This window comes from Citrus clementina, unplaced genomic scaffold, assembly GCF_000493195.1.
Source record: "Citrus clementina cultivar Clemenules unplaced genomic scaffold, Citrus_clementina_v1.0 scaffold_2, whole genome shotgun sequence".
NCBI classification, from domain to species: domain Eukaryota; kingdom Viridiplantae; phylum Streptophyta; class Magnoliopsida; order Sapindales; family Rutaceae; genus Citrus; species Citrus x clementina.
In genome coordinates, this window is record NW_006262688.1 from 30,910,811 (window position 1) to 30,932,154 (window position 21,344).

Consider the following 21,344-nt stretch of genomic DNA (forward strand, 5'->3'; position numbering starts at 1 on the left):
AGTCCGGCCCATTGGCCATTGGCCATTGGCTCGAATTTGTTCATCACTGGCCATTATATCACTCCCTTCTTCTCTTTGTCCAGTCCTCGTTCGATCTTCTCAGATCCAAATCCAACAACTCGAACGAAATTAACAGCCAGATCTTACTCCAGTTTATAGAATATAAAAAAAACCCGAAAAAAAAAAAGTAAATGTTGAATTTTAATTAAATTTTATACTCTTTTTTTTTTCCATGTAGATCTACTAATCACTTGATCTCAATTCGATATTTTTTCACCTCTGTAATCTCAGATCACATTTCTTGAATTCATTCTAGGGTTTTGTTAACTAAAATTTTTCCTCCATTTCTTTCATGGTCTCTAATTCTTGAAAATGGATTCACTACTCCATTTCTTTCATGGTCTCTAATTCTTGAAAATGGATTCACTACCTTCCCATTCGGGAAGGTCACATGTTGATTCTCCAACCACTACTACCAAGACGCCGCCGTCTTACGCGAAATCAATCTCTGATGCCGGTAGCCAAAGCCTCTCTTCGATACTTAACAACCCTAACGTCGGCAAATCCGGCGTCTACGGGAGCGACGCCTCTTGGGTCGGCTGGTGGTCTTCCTCTATCGCCGTTTCCCCTCTCGAATTCGCGCCGTTGATTCCGAAATCCACCTCCGAACTCAATCGATCCGACTTCCAAACCTATTTGTCCTCCATATCCGATTCGTATCACCGATTCGAGGACATCCGAAAGCACGCCAGCAAAGAGAGCGTGGACGTTGAGAACATTGGGGGGCAAGGTGAGGCTTTAGTTGCGTGCTTACGCGAGGTCCCCGCGCTTTATTTCAAAGAAGATTTCTCTCTATCAGAGGGTGCTACGTTTCGTGCGGCGTGCCCTTTCTCTAACGTGACTGAGAACGTTGTCTTGCAAGAGAAGCTGTCACAGTACTTGGACGTTGTTGAGTTACATCTGGTGAAGGAGATTTCATTGCGATCAAATTCCTTTTTTGAGGCTCAGGGGCAGTTACAAGACTTGAATGTGCAGATTGTGGAGGGGTGTAGTCAGATACGGGAATTAAAGGAGACGATCAGGCTTTTGGATACTGATTTGGTGGATTCTGCACGTCAGATTCAGGAGTTAAATGCTACGAGGAGTAATTTATTGGCTCTGCAACAGAAATTGAAGCTTATTTTAGATGTTAATCAAGCTTTATCCACCCTTAAATTGGTAAACTGAGGCTTTGTAGTTAAATTGTTAATCTTTTGGTATCACTTTTGAGCTTCTTTCTTGTTTTACTTCTTAGGTAGCCTTCATTTAGTTATGCATTTCTTATTTGTAAAATTGTTAAGCACACTGTAAATGCTAATTCATGATCCCTTTTGCTTGTTTTTTTGTTTCTGTATTAGGGATAAAGTTTCCATTAGCAATTTTAGGTTTATTCTCAGACATACAGGATACGTTATAGCTGTTAAAAATTTGAATTCAATTGTTTTGCCCCATGATTATATTATCATGTAATTTGATTAGGACCTTGGAAAAATGTTTACGATGAGATTTTGGTACTTGTTTTGGCTGTGGGTAAAAATGAGTTGTTTTATGTTCATCTCACAGCTTGTTGCATCTGGAGACTGTGCTGGAGCCTTGGATGTCACGGATGATTTGCAACATCTACTGGTATGTTTTCATAGAGTGATAAAATCGTACTTCAAATTTTTCGTCCATTGTTCCAAGGTTATATCAAGTTTGAGTTTAAAAGATCTTGCACATAGTCATCATCTAAAGCATCCTTGTTCTTGTGTTATCTTTATTCAAATTTGTGAATGCGATATGGTATCTAGTTTATGATCTAGCTGCTTTTGGCTTTAGTCTCTGTTTAACTTATTACTTCTCTTTGTATTTAATAGGATGGGGATGAGCTCACTGGCCTACATTGCTTTCGTCATCTTCGGGATCATGTAGCAGCTTCAATAGATTCTATTAACAGGTGATTTCTAGTTATATGGTGACATTGATTTGTGATATTTTAGGTATTTGTATGTTGATGAAATATGGATCTCTTTAGCCTATTTTTATAGTTTAGCCTTTAGCCTGCCATGATAGTTTATGGACTTAATATTTTCCTTGAACTTTGTTAAACTTTTTGCAACTTCTAGGATTTGTGTCTCATAATAACTTTGCTTTCCGAGAGAGAGAGAGAGAGAGAGAGAGAGAGAGAGAGAGAGAGAGAGTGTGTGTGTGTTAATGTATAGGTTTTTTTCTTAAACAATAATGCCCTTTGCCGAAGAGTAAAATGTCGATTGTAGGTCCACAATTTATAATCCCTTATTATATTTATTTTTGTAGCATTCTTTCAGCAGAGTTTATGCGTGCTGCAATACACGATGCTGGGGATACAGATGTGGCTATTATATCGAAAGCAAAAGCGAGGGCATCTATTTCTTTGAATGGAAAGGATGATGAAGTAAGTTCATCAGAGATGTTTCAAATTGAGTCTCAACTTCTAGGTTTTCATGTGTTTAAAAGTATAACTTAATAGAGCGTGGTCTCAGTCTGTTTAAGAATTATTGTAAACTTTTTTTCCCCAGAACTTGTTGGGAGTACAAACATCTATATTTATTGAACCAGGAATCATATGACAAAGCTAAGATATCTGTGTTATTATAACATATCAGCTGAAACACCTACAAGTTGTTTCCCTTTTGAGATAAATTAGCTATTCTTTGCAGATAATTGAGCATTTCTTGGTGTTGCATTAGAATTTGAATTTGGAGTGAGACTTTTTGCTAAATTATGGGTTTGTAAAGTACCCTTCCACACTCAGCTGTCACATGAAGGCACTTTTTTAGCTGATTTCCCAATATCACACATGAACTAGCCATTGCAATAGCTTCATGCAGCACAGCACTAACACATTCCAATTAAGTTTGATTGGCTGATCTGTAGATCCAAGATCTTTAGGCTTAGGAAAGAGTATAACAACTCAAGTGAGGTAGAGGAAGGCTGAGGAATGGTTAAGTTGGTTTTAACGAAGATAACCGAAAGAATTAACTCAGGGATCACACCTTAGTTGCATTACGCATCCATTAGTAAGGTATCAGAAAGCAGTATGAAGGACTTTAAGTTCCTCTAAGTCTATTTGACAATAGCTCATCAACTTTTCCGTTTTAACTGTAAGTTCTATTGATTTAGCATTAGGCTTCAGCCATTGCATGCTGGATTTTTAAGTGGTTATGTTGTTCCCTGGACATTTGGACAGACGTTTTACTGGCTGATTTTCTGTGTTTTGCCTGACATCCTGAGCTGAACAGATTTATCTTATTTATTGATCTACAGTATATATTGGCTTATGTTTCAAAATATCTAGTCAAATTGTTTCTGCAATAAACTTCACGATAGATGATTCAGTTTGTGAACCGATTTCATTGATTAATTTGTTAGCAGGTTACAGTAGATGATGAAGAAACATCTAATTTCCGTGATCATCTTCTTCCTCTCATCATTGGGTTGCTCAGGACGGTGAGTAATCTTCCCACTAATTGGTGTATTATCATTTGAAATGTTATTAGGAATATAAATTAGTTAGTTAAGTTGGGTGCTTTGATTTTTAATGCTCCCATTTTCTGCATTAAAATGATTGTGTTAGCCCCTGCTTCTAATATAAGTGAAGAACTGATGGAGTAATTTTTGTATTTAGGCTAAGCTCCCTTCTGTTTTGAGAATATATCGCGACACACTTACTGCTGATATGAAAATGGCTATTAAGACTGCAGTGGCAGAGCTCCTTCCTGTTCTTGTTGCTCGACCTCTGGAGTCAGATTTCTCACCTGGAGAACGTGCAGTGGATGCAGATGGTGAGAAGTTAATCATGCAATAAATTTTCTGTTTACAATTTTCATCTCCTTCAGGAGAGAACCTTTGTACATGACTCTGTCAGTGTGTCTGTCTGCTCAGCTTCTTCCAAATTTTTAACAGTAATGTGATTACTTAGGTGGGGGCTCATCACTTGCGAGCAAGTTGAGAAGCCTGTCATCAGAAAGCTTTGTTCAACTATTGGGTGCTATCTTCACGATTGTGCGGGTAATGTATACTTTACTATCTGATTCTGCTTATGACGGTGGTGGTCTGTGGCTGTTAACTCCAAGCTGGAGTAAATGTGTCAAAGAAAGCAGTTACACAATCTAAACTTAAATTGCATTACCTTAGTTGCACCGCGTACTGTATGATCTAAAAGAAGCAGTTTTCCTACTTACCATACCAAGATCAAAAGTTTCTTTCTCCTTTGACAAACAGATTAAGTGATCAATGGATATGGACCTGCTCTTCTTCCTCTTTTTTTACCCCCTTCTTTTTCTCCCTTCCCCTAGAGAGCGGGTTTTAGGAGAGGTGGTTGTTGGGCAAAAGAGCTTCTAACTGTTAAGGAAGCAACTTTTTCCAGACATTGTTTTGACTGCATTAAATTTGAAATGAAGTATACGAAACATATCAGCCTTATTAAATTTGACTTGTTGAGACTGATTCGTACCATCTTGCCTAACATGAACTATTGAACTCTCCTCCTTTTTCTCATTAATCATTGTTTAAAGATGTAATATGAATTATTTTCTTTTAGTGAATGCAGGCTCATTTAATGCGGGCAGCTGAAGTGAAAAAGGCTATTGAGTGGATTATGTGCAACCTTGATGATCATTACGCTGCTGATTCAGTTGCTGCTGCAATTGCAATTGGTGCTGCAGCTGCAGAAACAGCACAGGACAATCATATTCAAAGTGGTTTGCTTCTGCCATATTCACCTTTAAGAAGTGGTGCAAAGATTCCTTCATTTCAGGGAAAAGCAACTGATGCAACAAGTCCCTCAAATATGTCCAAGAATTTCAGGTTAAGTATCATCCCATTGTATAATGTTGTTCATATGATTTGTGTACATTTGTAGCTATTTTCTTTAGTCTTATCTTTTGGTTAATTTCAGATATGGATATGAACCTTCTCATGTTCCTTCTCAACATATCACTGTTTTGGTCTGATTATATCCCTTACCATTATTCTATAAGCTGTCCTTGCTGCTAAATTTTTAAGGGGATGGAAACATAAGAATTATAGCTGTTGGCTTATAGATGGCTTGGCTTGGTAATTGAGGTCCTATTGACTTCCTCCTTTCTTTTTTGCCCCCATGAAAAACAATTGGCTTGTTACATTCATGATAATCTCCGCATACAGACTGAGACAGAGGCTAACTTAATTTTCAGTTTCTATTTTATCTATGCAATTCAAATGTTGCATTTGTAATATCTAATCTAAAGTATCTTTTACTGCACTGTCTTGATTCAAATGTTACCGTGCTGCAATCGGTCATTAGTTTGGCCTGTCTGATGACAGAGGTTCTGTTACTTTTCATGGTCCAATGATTGCTGTAACGTGGTATATTAATCACCTATTGTACTCTGTCCATTCTGTTTCTCTAAAACTCAGAATCTACATTGAGCTTGAAATTGATCTAGTTAGAAGTGATGCTTTCTTGTGGAGTTTTGTTCTGATTCCTGTCTTAAATCTGTGAATATGGCATCCTGCCCTTGACAGAGCCGACGTATTAAGAGAAAACACAGAAGCCGTTTTTGCTGCATGCGATGCTGCTCATGGAAGATGGGCAAAGCTTCTTGGGGTCCGTGTACTTCTGCATCCTAGATTGAGGTTGCAGGAATTTTTAAGCATATACAATATCACACAAGAGTTTATAACTGCAACAGAGAAGGTGGTGGTCTTTTCATTTTCCTATAATAGAATTTAGTGATACAAGTTACCTCTTGGTTATTCTGATTTACTTCTATGCAAATGGACAGATTGGTGGAAGGTTGGGATATAGCATTCGTGGAACATTGCAGTCACAAGCCAAAGCCTTTGTTGACTTCCAGCATGAATCCCGAGTTAGTTTGAATTTCTTCTAAATTATTTATTGGACCTATGGTTGTTATTATTATACTTATACTTCTGTTGTTATTTTAGATGACAAAAATTAAGGCAGTTCTTGACCAAGAAACATGGGTGGAAGTAGATATTCCTGATGAGTTTCAGGCCATTGTTACTTCACTAGTTTGCTCTGAAGCAGTTGTTACAGAGAGTACAGATGATGTCCAAGGTAATTTGATGACGAACGACAATGAAGTGGCCACAAGCAACAATAGTACACTTAAAGCTCAAAGTGGACAAGAAAGTGCTCAACAGCAGATTGATCGAACAGACTCTAGCGAAATCCTTGAGCAAAATATGGCCCAAATACAACCTACATCTTCAACCGAGGGAAATGAAAGAAATAAAGCAGATGCTTCATCTTCCTCTGTCCAAAGTAACAATAATAACATTGAACGTGGAAAATCTACCTCGCAAACCCTTATCTATGGAGGTGTTGGTTATCACATGGTAAACTGGTTAGTTATCTTGTTTTTCTTATCTTTTTCTCCCCAACTTTCTCCCCTTGCCACAGTTTCTTATTTCTTCTTTTGGAAGTTGTATTTATGCTGCAGAATCCGCAATTATTTTCTGTGGAGGTGTTGGTTATCTATGTGCATTTTGATACTTAAACTTCGTTTATTCTGTCATCTATTGAATTACTGAATTTAGATTCTTCTGTCAACATTTTAGTTTAATCCTGATAATATAATGATTAGTAAGGCAAAAACGAAAATTTCACCATGAACAAGTTTTGATATGATTTTATCTTCTTTTCATGTTGCTTCTGCAGTGGCTTAATATTGCTGAAGATGTTATCAGAGTACATTGATATGAATCATTTTTTGCCAGCTCTATCTTCGGAAGTTGTTCATCGTGTTGTGGAGATATTAAAATTTTTCAATACCAGGACTTGTCAGCTTGTTCTTGGTGCTGGTGCCATGCAGGTAGTGTTTAGTTTGGAACTTATACATGAGTATCCAAGCAGATCACTGTTTGGAAAAGGGTCTGCAACATGCATGTTATTGCATATGAACTCATTTCTGTGCATGGTTTTATTTTATCCAAGTTTGTTCTTTTCTTTCAACTGATCTTTGTGGATATATCTCATGTAGCCTGGTAGTTTTAAACTAATCATTTAATATTATCCTACCCATTTTATTTAGTGTGTTTTAGAAACTTGCACATTGTTTTCCTGTGGTAGAGGAGTTTACTTTCTACTTAGATTCTCTACTTTTTCTTTTCTCTTGCAAAGATAGCTTCTCCATTTCCATGTAAATCAAGCATTCTTCTGTATATAGATTTTTAATTATTCTGCAGTTTCCATTTTTCGTTTTTGGAAAATTAAAAAAAAAATGGAGGAAGAGTCCTTAGCATGTTGGTTCACGGGCTAGTAGAAGCCTCTTCTTGTTCTATTTACTTGTGGTGCTCTTTTTACATGAATTTACTTCTGAAGTTTGATCACCTCTGCAATTTTAGTTATGTTATATGTGGAATTGCAGGTGTCTGGTTTGAAGTCCATTACTGCTAAACACCTGGCCTTGGCAAGTCAAGTAATCAGCTTCACATATGCAATTATTCCTGGTAGGTGATGATAAATTAACAAACTCATACTTGAAATTCTATGCTGCTCTTTTAGTATGTTATTCCTGATTGATTAGCTGTGTTATACTTTATTTGAAAATTGTTATTGAAATAGATTAAACATGGTTTTGGTTTCCACATCTTTCACATGTTTGTTCAAGTCTGCTTCTTTCTTTGTCTGGTATCTAGCTTTCAAATAAGTACACTAATAGCCCGTTTGGGAGTGTGGTGCCCAGCTACTAAGGTGTTTGGTAACACTTATAATTGGGCTTTGACAACTTAGCTAATTTTTTTTCCTAACTTCTATTCCACAGCTGTAACTTTTACTCCACAGCAGCTGCAGCTTAAAAGCTACAGCATCTCACTCCCAAACACACCCTAAGTTGTCTTAGGCTCTTTTGGTCAACGCACAGATTTACATGGAACAGTAGATGCGTCTTTGAGGAAAATTATTTAAAATGTAGCATATTTGAACTTATGTAGAAAACTGACTTGGAAACATTGTGAATTTGTACAATACTCATTTTTCTTAAAACAATAGCCAGCTACCCTGTAATTTGCCATAATGATAATTTCGTACCTATGAGTTTGAAAAATACTAGAACAATGAAAGATGACCTGCACCAAACAGACACCATAACAAATTGAAGGGTGTTCGGATGTCTATTTTCCTTTAGTTTATAGATACGGGTACATAGAGAGCCTATGCATTTCAAATGTTTTACCTTTTCTTTTTCAATTATTGTTATAAACAAGAAAAGACTTCTAAGTATTTTTTCTGTTGCTAATATTGTATGTTTATGCTTTGATGTTTCAATGTATACTTATATGCATTTATCTGTTTTTTCCTTTATGAGTGATTGTAATATAATTGTTGAAGTTCCTATGTCAATTTATGACTTTCTGTTTGTTTCTGGACCAGCAATCAGGCAAATTCTCTTTCTGAAAGTACCTGAGACACGAAAGCCATTGTTGCTATCAGAGATTGATCGAGTAGCTCAGGTATATCTATGTAAATTAAACAGCTTTGTATGCTTGTGAGCACATGCATTGTACTTCCTCCGCTGATGCAACGCTTTTCTAGAATATCAATACGTGTTTACCTTTTGTTCTTACGGTTTAGTTAAACATGGAGACATTCAATCGTCATGTATAGTTTTCACAGTGGCATTTTCTTCTAGTCAGTTGCAAGGGTTAATCTAAAATGAACAACCACCCACACACCCACCTCCCCCCCCCCCCAAACCCAATAAATTGAATATTGAAAATACTCCCCAAACTATTATAAACCTCAATTTACCCCCAATTACTGTTAAGAAGATAATCCTTGCCCTCAATTGCCATAGTTTGGGGGCTATTCTCAAGATAGTCAATTTATTGGGGGTAAACAGAAATTAACCCCACTTGCAACTTACAATCTGTAAAACAAATATATATCAATGTCTTTCTGGTCTCTGTTTAGGATTACAAGGTTCACCGAGATGAAATTCATACAAAGCTGATTCAAATAATGAGAGAAAGGCTGTTGCACCACCTGCGACAGTTGCCTCAGATAGTAGAGACCTGGAACAGACCAGATGATGGGGATGCACAACCCAGTCAATTTGCTCGATCGCTAACGAAGGTAAGTGATATAATTGATCATTTAATAGATTGCTTAATTACTATACCTCCCCCCCCCCCCCCGGGGGCAATTTGTGGCTAATGTGGTTCTGGTCGAGGCTTGAGCTGTTATTTCCAGCAATTAATTTTCTTCTGATTCGTTTTTCAATTGGTTTGCAGGAAGTGAGCTACCTTCAACGTATTTTATCTCGAACTTTACACGAGGTTGATGTTCACGCAATTTTCAGGTGCGTATCTATAAAACTGGTTTACTGAACTGCATGTTTTCTAGTTTTCATGGTTCATAAGATGGTTCTTGGCATACCCTTTTTGCAGGCAAGTTGTCATAATCTTCCATTCAATAATTTCAGAGTCATTTTCTCACTTGGACATTAGTACTCCACAAGCAAAAGAGAGGTAATACTACCCTCTTTTTTAAAGGGATATGTTAATTACTTTGTTGATGTATCCTTACGTCTTCTCATTGATGGCAATTTTTTAAATTTCATTATTCAGGTTGTATCGGGAAATTAAACACATTCTTGCATGCATTCGATCATTGCCCTCGGATAAGTCAAGCGATTCTGCAACCCCCAACTGGGGGCAGCTTGATGAATTCTTGGAACAAAGATTTGGAGCTGATGCTGGTTGACAAATTTTACTGTAGAGTAGAAAATTGATTGCTTCCCTGACAAAGTCTAAGCAGATTTGAGGGAACTGTTGGGGATGTCAGAACCAATTCCATGCCCATGCCCTTTCCATTTAGTATTAAATTGAGGTAATTAAATTTGTAGTACCTCTCTATGTTAATTATTTATCTATTTATTTTTTCATCTTCACAGTTTTGTTGAGCAGTTTTATGATATGCTAATTCAGCTAATTAGAACTAAAAACATCTGTTGGATGATTATTGAAAAGAGTAAAGAATAAAGATACGTATTTCTAATAGCTGGAAATATTTCCAGGTGTTCTGATGTTTCCCGGGCAATAGGTAAAGTATGTATCACATTCATTTGTAGCAGAAGGAAGTGTTTTTCAAGCCAGTTTTGTAGCAAGCATGCGATAAACAGCGCGCAATGAAGAGAACCGTATCTGTTTTGTTCCCTTTGTGTAGTTTTGGGTTGAAGATGGAATTAATTTTTTCCCCAATGGAAGAACGAACAAGTAATTTGATTGTTAAACTTTGATCATCTTTTGGGGTAAGTGTATCGCTATTCGATTTCTGCATAAAGCAAAAGTTTACAATATTATATGAGATGTTCTTCCTTATCTAGTCTTTTGATTTATAGATTTAACTTTGGTTTGTGTTGTGTGTACATCTTTAGCAGGCAATTTCTGTGTTGTTTCAAATTTCTTTCAGAAATCTCCTCTCCTTGGTAAGAGAGTAATTGTAAGGGGTTTGGATTCCTATACATCCGACATTATTTGAATTTTGAATTTTGTTCCAAGGACGAGTAATATTTTTATATTGTAGTTAAATTCTTATACCAATATTTGGATAGGAAAGCTTCAATTTTGAGTCGAAATAAGTGAAAAATGTCGTTCTGTTTAATTTAGAACAAATTGAAGAGAAAAGGAACTCGGAGAGTCTTTTCAGAACTGCTGGTGGTAACTGGTAACCTGCTGATTTCATGCCAAATAAATGACATGATCTTGATTAAATAATCGGTTTATGAGGAATTCTAATATCATTCGTAACATTGTTAATTATTGTCTTAGCACGTCCCGGAGTCATTGACTTATAATTGATCTTGATCATCACTCGAATTTATTTGAATAATGTCTTTCATTCGGAAACAAATTTTCTAAAATTAGTGGAAGATTTTCATTAAAGCAACCATATTTTCTGGCAAATATTCAATTATGGATATTCATCCAAACATAAATCTATAATTATTTATAATGAATATATCTATATCCATGTTCAGTATTTAATATTGGACATGGATATGGATTTTATCCATATAGCTATGGAGATCTATGGATATCCATAAATATTTTATTTTTATTATATAAAAATATTAATATAAAATAGTTAAAATTTCAATATCAAATTTGGTTATTAAACTATTTATATTAGTAATAAATGGCGGTCCGGTGGTTTGTGGCGGCGGTCCGACAATTTTTTGGCGGAGGTCCGGCGACCTTCCGGCGATGTCCAACGGTGGTCCGGCGAGATCCGGTGGTGGTCCGACGACTTTCCGGTGGTGGTCCATTTATAATATTAAATTAATAAAATAAAATAATAATTATTAATAGTATTAAATAAGTTAAAAAATTAAAAGATAATTTTGAAAATTTTAGTTTTTAATATAAGAGGAATTTAAAATTTTCACTAGTTAATATAATATTTTTACAATTGCTTGTTTATTATATTTTTTATTTTTAATTTTATAAAATTAAAATTTTTTAAACTTGTGTTGAGTTAAACGGATATCCATTGGGTAAAAATAATTATCCATATTCATCTGGATATAATTTTAAAATATCAATTTTAAGATTCAAAAATTTTTGGATGGATATTATCCAATCCAATTAGATGGATATTGTGGATATCCATTATGGAGCGATCCAGTTGCCATCCTTATTTCCCACTCACCAAATAAGATAAACCTTATGGTTCAACTATGGCATGTAATTCGAACTTTTACGCTCATTATACTATTATACATAATTAAACATTCGCAAGTAGCCTTATAAATTAGATTAATCTAAACAAGGCTACTTGAAAAAACTATTAATAGCGATTGTTAAATTGTTATTCTTCGTCCATCTTGTCCATTCCTCGAACCTTAACCCTAGAGTTTGAATAGATATCTAGAGTCTTGCATTATTTGATTGAAAGAAATGGACAAGTACCCATTTTGAGAGTCCAACACATGCCAATGATTATAATTAAACTCGCAATTTTTTTTAGACAAATTGTAAATTTGAACAATAATATACTATAATCATAGAATTTGAATATTTTATTTGTATCCTAAGTGACACAACAAATATTAGACAGTTAACTGAGATAAAAATAATTCTAATTTTAACCAAGTAATTGTAGTGGTATTAAATAAACTACCAAATTTGTGATTGATGTAACAATTTATATATAAATTAAAAACGTAAAGTTTATGGCCGTATTTAATTTTTATTGTAACAAGTTATACCGTTACTCTTTCAAGAAAAATAAAATCACTTATTAAAAATTAAAATTAAAAAAAAAAAAAGAAATTGGGCCAAATTAGCTACAGTCTAAAAGCCCAATAAACGGCAAGATTAGAGAAAAGGTTGTGTTTCAAGATCTGAAAAGGTTTCAGTCTGCGCGTTGGAGTTGAAGAAGGGATCCAATCTAAATCAAAGAAGCAATCGATCAAGAAGCGAAAAAGGAATAAAGAATGGCAGCGGCAGCAGCACCAGATCACTTGTTCAATCTGAGAAACAACTTCTACTTGGGGGCGTATCAGGCCGCTATCAACAACAGCGACCTCACCAATCTTCCACCAGACGACGCCGTTGAGCGTGACTGCCTCGTCTACCGCTCTTACATTGCCCTTGGCAGTTACCAGGTCCCTTGATCTCATCGCCATTATCATTTCTTGTATTATTTGTTTTACAAACCATCTATTTATTACTGTTATCTTTTTTTTTTCCAATTTCATTTCTGATTATTCTTCTCGATTGAAATAAATTACAGCTTGTGATCAGTGAGATCGATGAGTCGGCTGCTACTCCTCTCCAAGCCGTGAAGTTGCTTGCTCTCTATCTCTCTAGCCCTGACAACAAGGTTTTCTTTATAGATCCTTGAAATTGTCTTCTTCTCATCTTCTGTAGATTTGATTTGTTGCATCTAAAATTTTGATTTAGGCACTTGAGATTTGCTTGATCTTTATATGCTTCATCACATGTAAACTGTTAAATGAAAATCATGTTAGAATTCTAAGGTTGTGGATATGATTGTTATACAGTCTCACTAGAAAAACAAGCAACTACGACACATGGCGTGTTTGCATTGGTCGACCTGTTTTATGCAAAATATACTGTTATTGAACTTTGGAATTGAGTTTAATTTGTGTACTTGTATAAGTGTTTAAGAAGGTCAGAGCTAGACCTATTAAGAATGTAGATCCATGATTTTTTAATTCAAATCCTGTCTTACTCGGTGATTGTTACATCAGGAATCAACAATTTCAAGTTTAAAAGAGTGGTTGTCAGATCCAGCCATTGGGAGCAATGTGACATTACGCTTGATTGCTGGTATCGTATTCATGCATGAAGAGGATTATAATGAGGCACTCAAACACACCAATGCTGGAGGGACCATGGAATTGTGAGTCAGATTTGACTTATCTTGTGCTTAACATTGAGTAGAATGTTGTGCAACCATGCTTTAGCAAATGGTCTTTCTTGTCTCTTGTTTATTGTTAAGAGAACAATGTTGTGAATTTTAGTGTAAATACAGTTGTTCTGTAGCATTTGATTTACATTGATGTTCTACATCCTTTTTTTTTTAAAAAAAATGTAACTTTGGGTTGGAATAGAGAAAAAAGAAAATGTAATAGGCACTTAATTCTATCAATAAGGTCGCAGAAATGTATGGCTACCTTTATCTGAATAATCTCAGGAATTGACAAGCCCAAGTTCCACTGGGATCTGCTGGAATCTTTTCAATTCATTTCCTGGTGACTGCCATTTGCCTTGAGTCTGAGTGTGAGTGTTTGGAGTGGATGAGGCATCTCTCTTAGTTTCCCGACTCCTGAGGCTGATACATGCTATTCTCTTTTTGCAGACATGCATTGAATGTCCAAATATTCCTTAAGATGCACAGGTCTGACTATGCAGAGAGACAGCTGAGGGCCATGCAACAGATTGATGAGGACCACACCCTAACTCAACTCGCAAATGCTTGGTTGAATTTGGCAGTGGTGTGTATATATGTTCTCTTTTTGGTTGCATTGCACGAGAGACTTGTGTGTTCTTATGCTCTGTTTTGTTTAATCAGGGTGGTTCCAAGATACAGGAAGCATATCTCATCTTTCAAGATTTCTCTGAGAAGTATCCAATGACAGGGTTGATCTTGAATGGAAAGGCTGTTTGCTGCATGCATATGGGGAACTTTGATGAAGCTGAAGGACTGTTGCTTGATGCACTCAACAAGGCAAGTTTTAAATAGCAAGTGCATTAGTTATGGTTGAGAATTTTTAAAACCTGGTTGAGATGGTGTTTGTTTCTTGCTGCTTGGACCATAATTCACAACTGTTACATATCACTTTATGAAGCATGTATGCCTTACATCATGTTCAACCTTATGAAGCATGTATGTCTAAATCTGTAAGGAAAGAAAACAGAAAAAATTTGGATGATGTTGACTAATGATTATTTGAGTTTGATCCATGATGATTGTAGCTCATTTCTGGTTTATCTTTTTAATTTTCTATAAGTCCTTTTACTTGCCTGGTTAAATCCAATATTTGTATGATCATGGCATTCAGTCCCTCATTTTTTCCATTTTTCTAGTATTGGCATTCACCAGTCTGAAAGTTCTTCGGAGATTGAGTAATTGACTAAATGGTGTTTTACTTAATGACACAGGATGCTAAAGATCCAGAAACTCTTGCCAACCTGGTTGTATGCAGTCTTCACCAAGGAAAATCAACTTCACGTTACCTTAAGTAAGCCATCTCTTCATGTCCTCATTTATTTTTCCCCCTCTTATACAACTTCTTAGATAACCAACATGAATTCAGTTTTAAGTGGAAATAAGTAGTCTCGCTTTTCCCTAAGATTTTCAAAATGAGAAATAACGTTTTGTTGAGTGAGAGGTAAAGTAGGTTATCCAATTATTTTGTTGACTTAGCTAGGTTAGTAGGATCTGAATGTTCAAAAAGTTTGTCAATAAGATCATGCTCTCTCTGAGAATATCCCCATAGGACAGCTCTAGTTCCTTGGCTCACTTTTATTATGGCTAGATTTATGTCATTGGCTCGTCTTTCTGTTATGGGATACCACTGGTTCTCGTCTCCGTGTAATATACAGGGAGGTGGGGAAGTAAGGTTGCCTATTAGATTCCTCCCCCTGCTTTTGTGTTCTTCCAATTTACCCATGCTTTGGGTTAATGAGTGCATTGACTGATTGTTTTGCAGCCAGTTGAAGCTTACACACCCAGACCACATGCTTGTCAAGCGTGCTTCATCTGGAGATGAGAGCTTTGAAAGAGCACTTCAATCTGTTGCCTGAAAACTAGAGTCATTTGGGGCCAAGAGGTGAACGATTTTGTAACCTACAAGAGAAGTATATGATTGATTTGAAAGATTGTATTTGTTAGCATAAAGTTGGGTATTGACCCTTTTTGAATTCTTGGATAAAGATACGTCTCTATATGTTATAAATTTCAAGAAATTTCATCTTTTGTGGGTTTTGTGGTGTGGAATATATTCTGGTGAGTCAAGAATTTTATGGTATAAGAATCGTAGGAAGTGCCAGCCAACTTGTTTATTTGATGAAAATTAGTGATTGAAGTAAGGTGTAATCAATTTCAATTTAGCTTAATGAGAAAATGGATTTTAAAATCTATTTGAACTCAAGACTTCAGCATGCAAAATCAACGCAAGTAATTAATGAAATTTCAGGTTTTTAGCAAATTGTCTATACTAGGAAATTTAAACATTAAAAGGGCTCCCACAATTACACCTGATAAAAATCTTATATTATTTATATTATATCTGTCAAAATGATCAATCTAAAAGTCAGATCTACCAAAACATTTTCATTTTTTTTTTTTGGGTCTTTCACAGGTAAGAGCTTTAATTTAATGACTATAGCCCACAAGTTTATGATACCAAATGGTGTTTCGTCTCAGCAAGCTAACTGTTATCAAGTTGATGGTAGAGAATTCCCAGAAGCTGTATCATGTATGAAGTGTTACTTATGATTCTTTCTTAAACAAATAAATTGAAAAAAAAAAAATCAAAAGAATTTAATGAGAAATAAATAAACCCTGTTAAACAAAAGGATAACAGAACACGTCTAACATAATACTTGTAACATAAAGTTAAGACCAGTGCTATGTTACGTTAAACGTAACATACACGCACTCATAGCAACAGTATTAATGGTGGGGTCTGTTACTGTTGCTGTAAGTGTGTGTATATTACTAACGTAACATTAGGGTGATCCGACTAGTTAAACTAAAGCGTGTTTCTTCCATACGGTGTATGTTAATCATATTCCAAAATCTTCTTTGTTAAGGGTTGCTACTTGCCAGATTCATTGATCCATATTTAAGTATCAGTTGGAGTCGGTACTTTTTACAGATTTGGTTATTTGGAAAAAATAAATAAATAAACAGTGTTACCACTTAGCAGGCCACAAGTTTTGCACTCGCGGTAGCGTTCAACAGAATTTTATACCAATAACTTGGACGGAGGGTGGCGGTGCAGCTTTGCCACCTTTTTCCGTTCCAAGTTTTTCGCAACAAATCTCAAGTTCTTTTTTTTTTTTTTTTTTGGTTAGAAGAATTTCCCAATCTATAGCGGAGAAAAATCAAGGTATGGCAAAAAATAAGGACTCACGCAATTGCAAGGAGCAGGAATTTACTATGTAAACACTAACGAAAAGTAAATTGTTGAGCTTATCTAAAATAATAAATATGAGAAAAGAAAAAGGAAAAAATGCAGCAGCAAGCACTCATGGGACTGAATGAAAGGTGCATAGCTGCACCAGCCACCAGGGCATATCATAATTATTGAGCTATTATCATCTGTTCAAATACATTGAATAATGCCGGGTCCTCTCTAAAGCTAAACCACAATATATGATCAATAAAGAAATAATCTACTCTCCATTTCACCCCTATTCTAACTGTGGCTGCTGGGGGGCCTGCCTCCGTTGTCTATTACATTAATGGCTATAAAATAAGTTCCCTACATGATCGATGCATACCCACCACGATGAGACTTCTGCCATCTCCAAGCGATTTCTAAGCTTTCTTGGAGATTAGTGTATTTAGCAGTCCAGTTAAGTTCAAGCCTGATCTTGGTCGGGTCACTATACACTTCAGCATAGTCACCTGGGCGGCGAGGTTCATATATAACTTTGATATTTGCCGATGTTGCTTTTTTACATGCCTCAACAAACTCCTTTACCGATCTCCCTGGTCACAGAAACACCCAAAAAAAAAAAAATAACATTTGATTCAACTCCATTTCCAAAGCTTGAATAGTATCCAGGTAATGCTATCAGAAAGTAATCTAAAAGTGTACCTTTTCCCGTGCCAACATTATAGATTCCAACTTTCTTAGGTTGTGCCCTCTCAAGAGCTTTGACATGAGCGTCAACCAGATCATTGACGTCAATATAATCACGAACACAAGTTCCATCTGCTGTACTGTAGTCTGTTCCTTTGACCTTCCAGTAAGCCAAATCACCAGATTTGTCAGATGCCAAGTAATTGTATATTATGACACATCAAGAAGCATGTTCACTCACTATAAACACAGAAATTTCAAAAGAAACAGGATGACTGTTAAAAGATAGATGTTCTAATTATTTAGTAATGATACCATATAATTCCTGTATCATGCAGTCAGTTTTCAATTGGAAAGGCCAAGAGAAAAATTTTCAAATATCCAATTATAAACCATGTACAGAATTCTGAACTCCAAACAGTCAGTTTCTGTTTCTTCCATTCCCTACACACACCAGGCAGTCGCTACCCTCACATCAGCACATTTTAATTTAAGAATTAAATGATATGAGAAAAATTGTGTTCTTCTTTTGCCAAACTGATGATTTATTTATATGTCGAGTCTAGTTCTTAATTCATTCATTTACTTCAAAACTCATTCATTTTGCTTCCTGTACTCGTATGAGAATGTGCCTTCTGTCATATATTTAGGCAGATCAAAAAACCATTGTCCATGAAAATATAAGGTCAAGTCATAATATGATAGCATACCTTCAGCCCAGCAATAATACCACGAGCTGCATCAAAACATGCACCTGATATTCGCCCATGCTCACGCAATTCAGGTCTGGGAGCTTCACCTAATCTACCCTCTGGATCAGAACTGATGACATTGAAGTACCTGCAAATTATCACAAAAACAAGTTAATCTGTAACTATTATAGTGAGTAATTCTGATTTACCAGGATGAAAAATCCAAAAGAGAAGGTATGTGTCTAATATTTCAAAAAGAGAGGCATATGAATAGAATAACATTTTAATCAGTCTTTGTAAAATTTTCCGCAACAAGTTCAAAAGTACTTGCACAAAGATCAAACTCAAGTACATTGTTTTCAAAGCCTACGGTCAGTAGGGTTAATTTTAATAACAAAAGCAACTAATGTAAAAAAGACCACCAACCTTAGGATCATAACTGCCATGTCTGAATTTTTAGAGAAGTCCAGGATGATATCTTCTGCCATCTTCTTAGCTTTACCATATGGATTAATTGGAGCCTGCATTTATTCAACAGTATTGATCAGTTGTCTATAAACAGACACAATGCATCCCCAAAAAAAAAAAAGTCAATATAGCTCAAAATAAAAACATAACTAATTAAGACAAATGACTATGAATTACAAAATTTCTTGTTGTCAACAGTTAACCAAGAATTTACACTCACCTGTGGAGTTTCTTCAGTAATGGGCATCTTTTCAGGCTCTCCGTATGTTGCGCATGTACTGGAATATATCAAAGTATCCACGCCATGTCTGGCCATTGACTCCAATACTACCAAGGTATTTGACGTAATGTTGTGATAATATCTACAAATCAAGGTCAAAGATATCATTAATGGACATACATCTAATATGTAAGGAAAAGAAAATTGCAGGCATTAAAAGTAATGACGTTACTTTTGGACCAAGTAGTCCCATTCCTAAATCATTCTTTACTTTTAATATTGTAAAATCTAGCCATCCCTATTTTCCCCTTCTCATGTTTCCAGTGTTATCATACTCAATCCAGCAATTGAACACTTAGATTGGCTCATATGAACTTTTTTTTTTTTTGGATCCAAGACATTTTTTTCTGCAAAAACCTAAAATCGATCATTTTCATAGAATGGAATGTCAAAACATCTCAAGAGAGGGGGAAAAAATAGATACAGACGTATAAAAGGATTGTAACTGCAAATAAAAAATAAGGTTTCCCCTTAAATGGTGTAAAAGATCACATTTTCATATCTCGTACAAGGCTCTATGATACCAAGTCAACATTTAAAATCAAAACAAGCCCTGGAGAACTTGATAAATTTCAGTACCATTGCCGAGAGGGGCCAGTTCTCACAAGCAAAAGATGTATGTACCTTTCTACTGTAGTTTTGACTAGTTAAAATTGGCATAATAAATATCCCAAACAATACTCACTTGAGAGGATCAAGGGTGCTTTCTCCAACATAAGCAACAGCTGCAAAATGCATTACAGCATCAAATGCATTTTCTGAAAAAAATTTGTTAACCTGAAATAACAGTCAAGTAATCAAATCATAACATCCATGTCACAGTTATAATCAAAAGCTGAACTTCAAGAACAAAGGCATGGTTATCATACAGCTTTAGCATCACCCAGGTCAGCATAAATAAACTGAAGCCTCCCAGGCTCTGGAAATAATTCTTGTAGGACCTTTACGGCACCTATGTTTCCCCGTGAAAGATTATCCTGTCAGAAAGAAAGATCATTTTCCTCAAGATCTGCATCAAGTGACATTATTGAGCTAACAATGACTGAGCAGTGCACTAATTATATATGGATAAGAAACATACAACTATGGTTACACGGTATGAGTTCTTCAGTAATCGTAATGCAGCATGTGAACCAATGTAGCCAGCACCACCCGTTACCAGGACATGAGTTACCCCTTCTTCATGTTGGGAAAACTAGAAGGATGGCAGATCAAGTAAAACAATTTTAGAACTGGAAATTTGATAATCATCTACTTAAAATAAACAAATAATTAAAATGAAAAATAATTGCATAAACCGATAATCACTCTTAGCCAACATAATACTCAACAATTAGATGAAATTTTGATATATGACCAAGGACTTACCGGGCTTGGGCTACTGAAAGTTGGAGATTGCTTCAGCAGGAAAATGCACAATGCAGTAAGAGCAGCAGCCAAAATAAATTTTCCAGCAAAATTGCTCTTCCTTTTGGGGTCTGCATAATCCAAACCTTCATGCACAAAAAGGTTCTCGTTACATAAATTAACTCAACCCATTTCAATTAGGAAGCAATTGTAACAAATATTACAAAAATGGACCATAATTCAATTATTATGAAGATTCTGATTCTTACCTCCAAAGGACGTAGGTCTAGTCTGCCTTTGCTGAGTTCTGGCCCTGCCAAAATTCAGCATCTCGGCAGATTCTGGTTGTTTATCTATGTTGCAATCAATTGTAAGCCTCAGTTATGTCAGTAATCAAGTATAATACACCCCCTTGTGAGCTGCAAAACAAAAAAGCAAGCAATTGTGAGTAAATCCGCAAGCAATATCAGTTCAGTTAACAAAATATGAAATTTTTTACATGTGAAAGAAAAGGATTAAAATTTTGATACTCAGAGATGAAAAAAACAGTCGAGATCCAGAGAACAAACCAACCAAAAGAACGCATCAAAAAGGGGGGAAAAAAAAGGATCGAAATTGAACAAGAATTTTAAAAAATACATAGACTATAATTAAGACAGAGCATGCCTGCCCAGTAAATTAAAAAAATATAGATTTACAAACTAAGCCAAGAAAAGGGTCGTTTCGCAAATCAATACTTCGAAAAACAAAACTAAAAAGTGAATAATTTTTTTGAAGGAACAAACCCAAATCAACGGAATTCAGATTCAAAACCACCGATCAACAAAATCCCATCTCGGAAAACCTTGTGATCCTGAGAGATAAAACGAGTGGACAACTGGGAATAGAAAGCAAGGTAGCTAGCACAAGAACGGCAGAAGAATAAAAATAGTATTAATAACAGGCCTTTTAAAGCAAAAACAAAAACAACAATTTGTTTTTATTGACAACAAAACAACAATTTGTTTTTTTTTTAATAAAAATTCTACTAACAAAATCTTTACTTGGAAAATTATATCAAATAGAGTTTAAATAAAGCCAAAAATACTTATATTTTCCAAGAGTAAGAGACCTTTTTTTTTTTAATAAGAAGAGTAAGAGACTTCTTTTAAAATAAATAAACAAAAAAATGCCATTATTTAAGGAAACATAGTGGTATTCAAGGAT

The 21,344-nt window shown here is 35.5% G+C and overlaps 3 protein-coding genes across 4 annotated transcripts; 2 read left to right on the forward strand and 1 right to left on the reverse strand.

Annotated features, from left to right (window-relative positions):
• Positions 1 to 38: 38 nt before the first annotated feature.
• LOC18052107 (vacuolar protein sorting-associated protein 54, chloroplastic) lies at positions 39 to 10,565 on the forward strand. 2 transcript variants are annotated; one of them, XM_024190397.1, is made up of 20 exons: positions 39 to 355; positions 401 to 1,218; positions 1,603 to 1,665; positions 1,896 to 1,975; positions 2,335 to 2,452; positions 3,430 to 3,507; positions 3,686 to 3,842; positions 3,980 to 4,068; positions 4,610 to 4,866; positions 5,566 to 5,737; positions 5,826 to 5,909; positions 5,989 to 6,410; positions 6,725 to 6,878; positions 7,434 to 7,515; positions 8,438 to 8,517; positions 8,978 to 9,139; positions 9,298 to 9,365; positions 9,454 to 9,534; positions 9,634 to 9,895; positions 10,083 to 10,565. In XM_024190397.1, the coding sequence occupies exons 2-19, from the start codon at positions 418 to 420 to the stop codon at positions 9,767 to 9,769; spliced, it is 3,084 nt and encodes a 1,027-aa protein (XP_024046165.1). In that variant the 5' UTR covers positions 39 to 355; positions 401 to 417; the 3' UTR covers positions 9,770 to 9,895; positions 10,083 to 10,565. The 2 variants fall into 2 exon arrangements, with proteins under 2 accessions (XP_024046165.1, XP_006448809.1); XM_006448746.2 differs by having other exon boundaries at positions 40 to 1,218; positions 3,433 to 3,507.
• Positions 10,566 to 12,392: 1,827 nt separating this feature from the next.
• LOC18052108 (coatomer subunit epsilon-1) lies at positions 12,393 to 15,566 on the forward strand. The gene is made up of 7 exons (XM_006448747.2): positions 12,393 to 12,674; positions 12,803 to 12,892; positions 13,284 to 13,435; positions 13,895 to 14,030; positions 14,108 to 14,263; positions 14,698 to 14,777; positions 15,249 to 15,566. The coding sequence occupies exons 1-7, from the start codon at positions 12,504 to 12,506 to the stop codon at positions 15,340 to 15,342; spliced, it is 879 nt and encodes a 292-aa protein (XP_006448810.1). The 5' UTR covers positions 12,393 to 12,503; the 3' UTR covers positions 15,343 to 15,566.
• A 1,234-nt stretch (positions 15,567 to 16,800) lies between these two features.
• Positions 16,801 to 21,069, reverse strand: LOC18052109 (UDP-arabinose 4-epimerase 1). Its single transcript, XM_024191505.1, has 11 exons — positions 20,924 to 21,069; positions 20,408 to 20,557; positions 20,160 to 20,284; positions 19,873 to 19,986; positions 19,661 to 19,768; positions 19,477 to 19,568; positions 18,732 to 18,873; positions 18,470 to 18,564; positions 18,062 to 18,191; positions 17,367 to 17,511; positions 16,801 to 17,257 (listed from the first exon to the last, which is right to left on the reverse strand). Exons 2-11 carry the CDS (start codon positions 20,466 to 20,468, stop codon positions 17,028 to 17,030), a joined length of 1,242 nt encoding a protein of 413 aa, XP_024047273.1. The 5' UTR covers positions 20,469 to 20,557; positions 20,924 to 21,069; the 3' UTR covers positions 16,801 to 17,027.
• Between the last annotated feature and the right edge of the window lie 275 nt (positions 21,070 to 21,344).

What these genes read in the sequence shown, in the direction of transcription:
- LOC18052107 (XM_024190397.1), top strand. Translation starts at nt 418, where the DNA reads ATGGATTCACTACCTTCCCATTCGGGAAGGTCACATGTTGATTCTCCA. An exon ending in ATGATTTGCAACATCTACTG is followed by an intron (nt 1,666 to 1,895) that starts GTATGTTTTCAT and finishes TGTATTTAATAG; the next exon opens with GATGGGGATGAGCTCACTGG. An exon ending in CTATCTTCACGATTGTGCGG is followed by an intron (nt 4,069 to 4,609) that starts GTAATGTATACT and finishes TAGTGAATGCAG; the next exon opens with GCTCATTTAATGCGGGCAGC.
- LOC18052108 (XM_006448747.2), top strand. Translation starts at nt 12,504, where the DNA reads ATGGCAGCGGCAGCAGCACCAGATCACTTGTTCAATCTGAGAAACAAC. An exon ending in TCTCTAGCCCTGACAACAAG is followed by an intron (nt 12,893 to 13,283) that starts GTTTTCTTTATA and finishes TTGTTACATCAG; the next exon opens with GAATCAACAATTTCAAGTTT. An exon ending in TGCTTGATGCACTCAACAAG is followed by an intron (nt 14,264 to 14,697) that starts GCAAGTTTTAAA and finishes TTAATGACACAG; the next exon opens with GATGCTAAAGATCCAGAAAC.
- LOC18052109 (XM_024191505.1), bottom strand. Translation starts at nt 20,468, where the DNA reads ATGCTGAATTTTGGCAGGGCCAGAACTCAGCAAAGGCAGACTAGACCT. An exon ending in TAGACCTACGTCCTTTGGAG is followed by an intron (nt 20,285 to 20,407) that starts GTAAGAATCAGA and finishes TTGTGCATGAAG; the next exon opens with GTTTGGATTATGCAGACCCC. An exon ending in TAATGTTGGCACGGGAAAAG is followed by an intron (nt 17,258 to 17,366) that starts GTACACTTTTAG and finishes TTCTGTGACCAG; the next exon opens with GGAGATCGGTAAAGGAGTTT.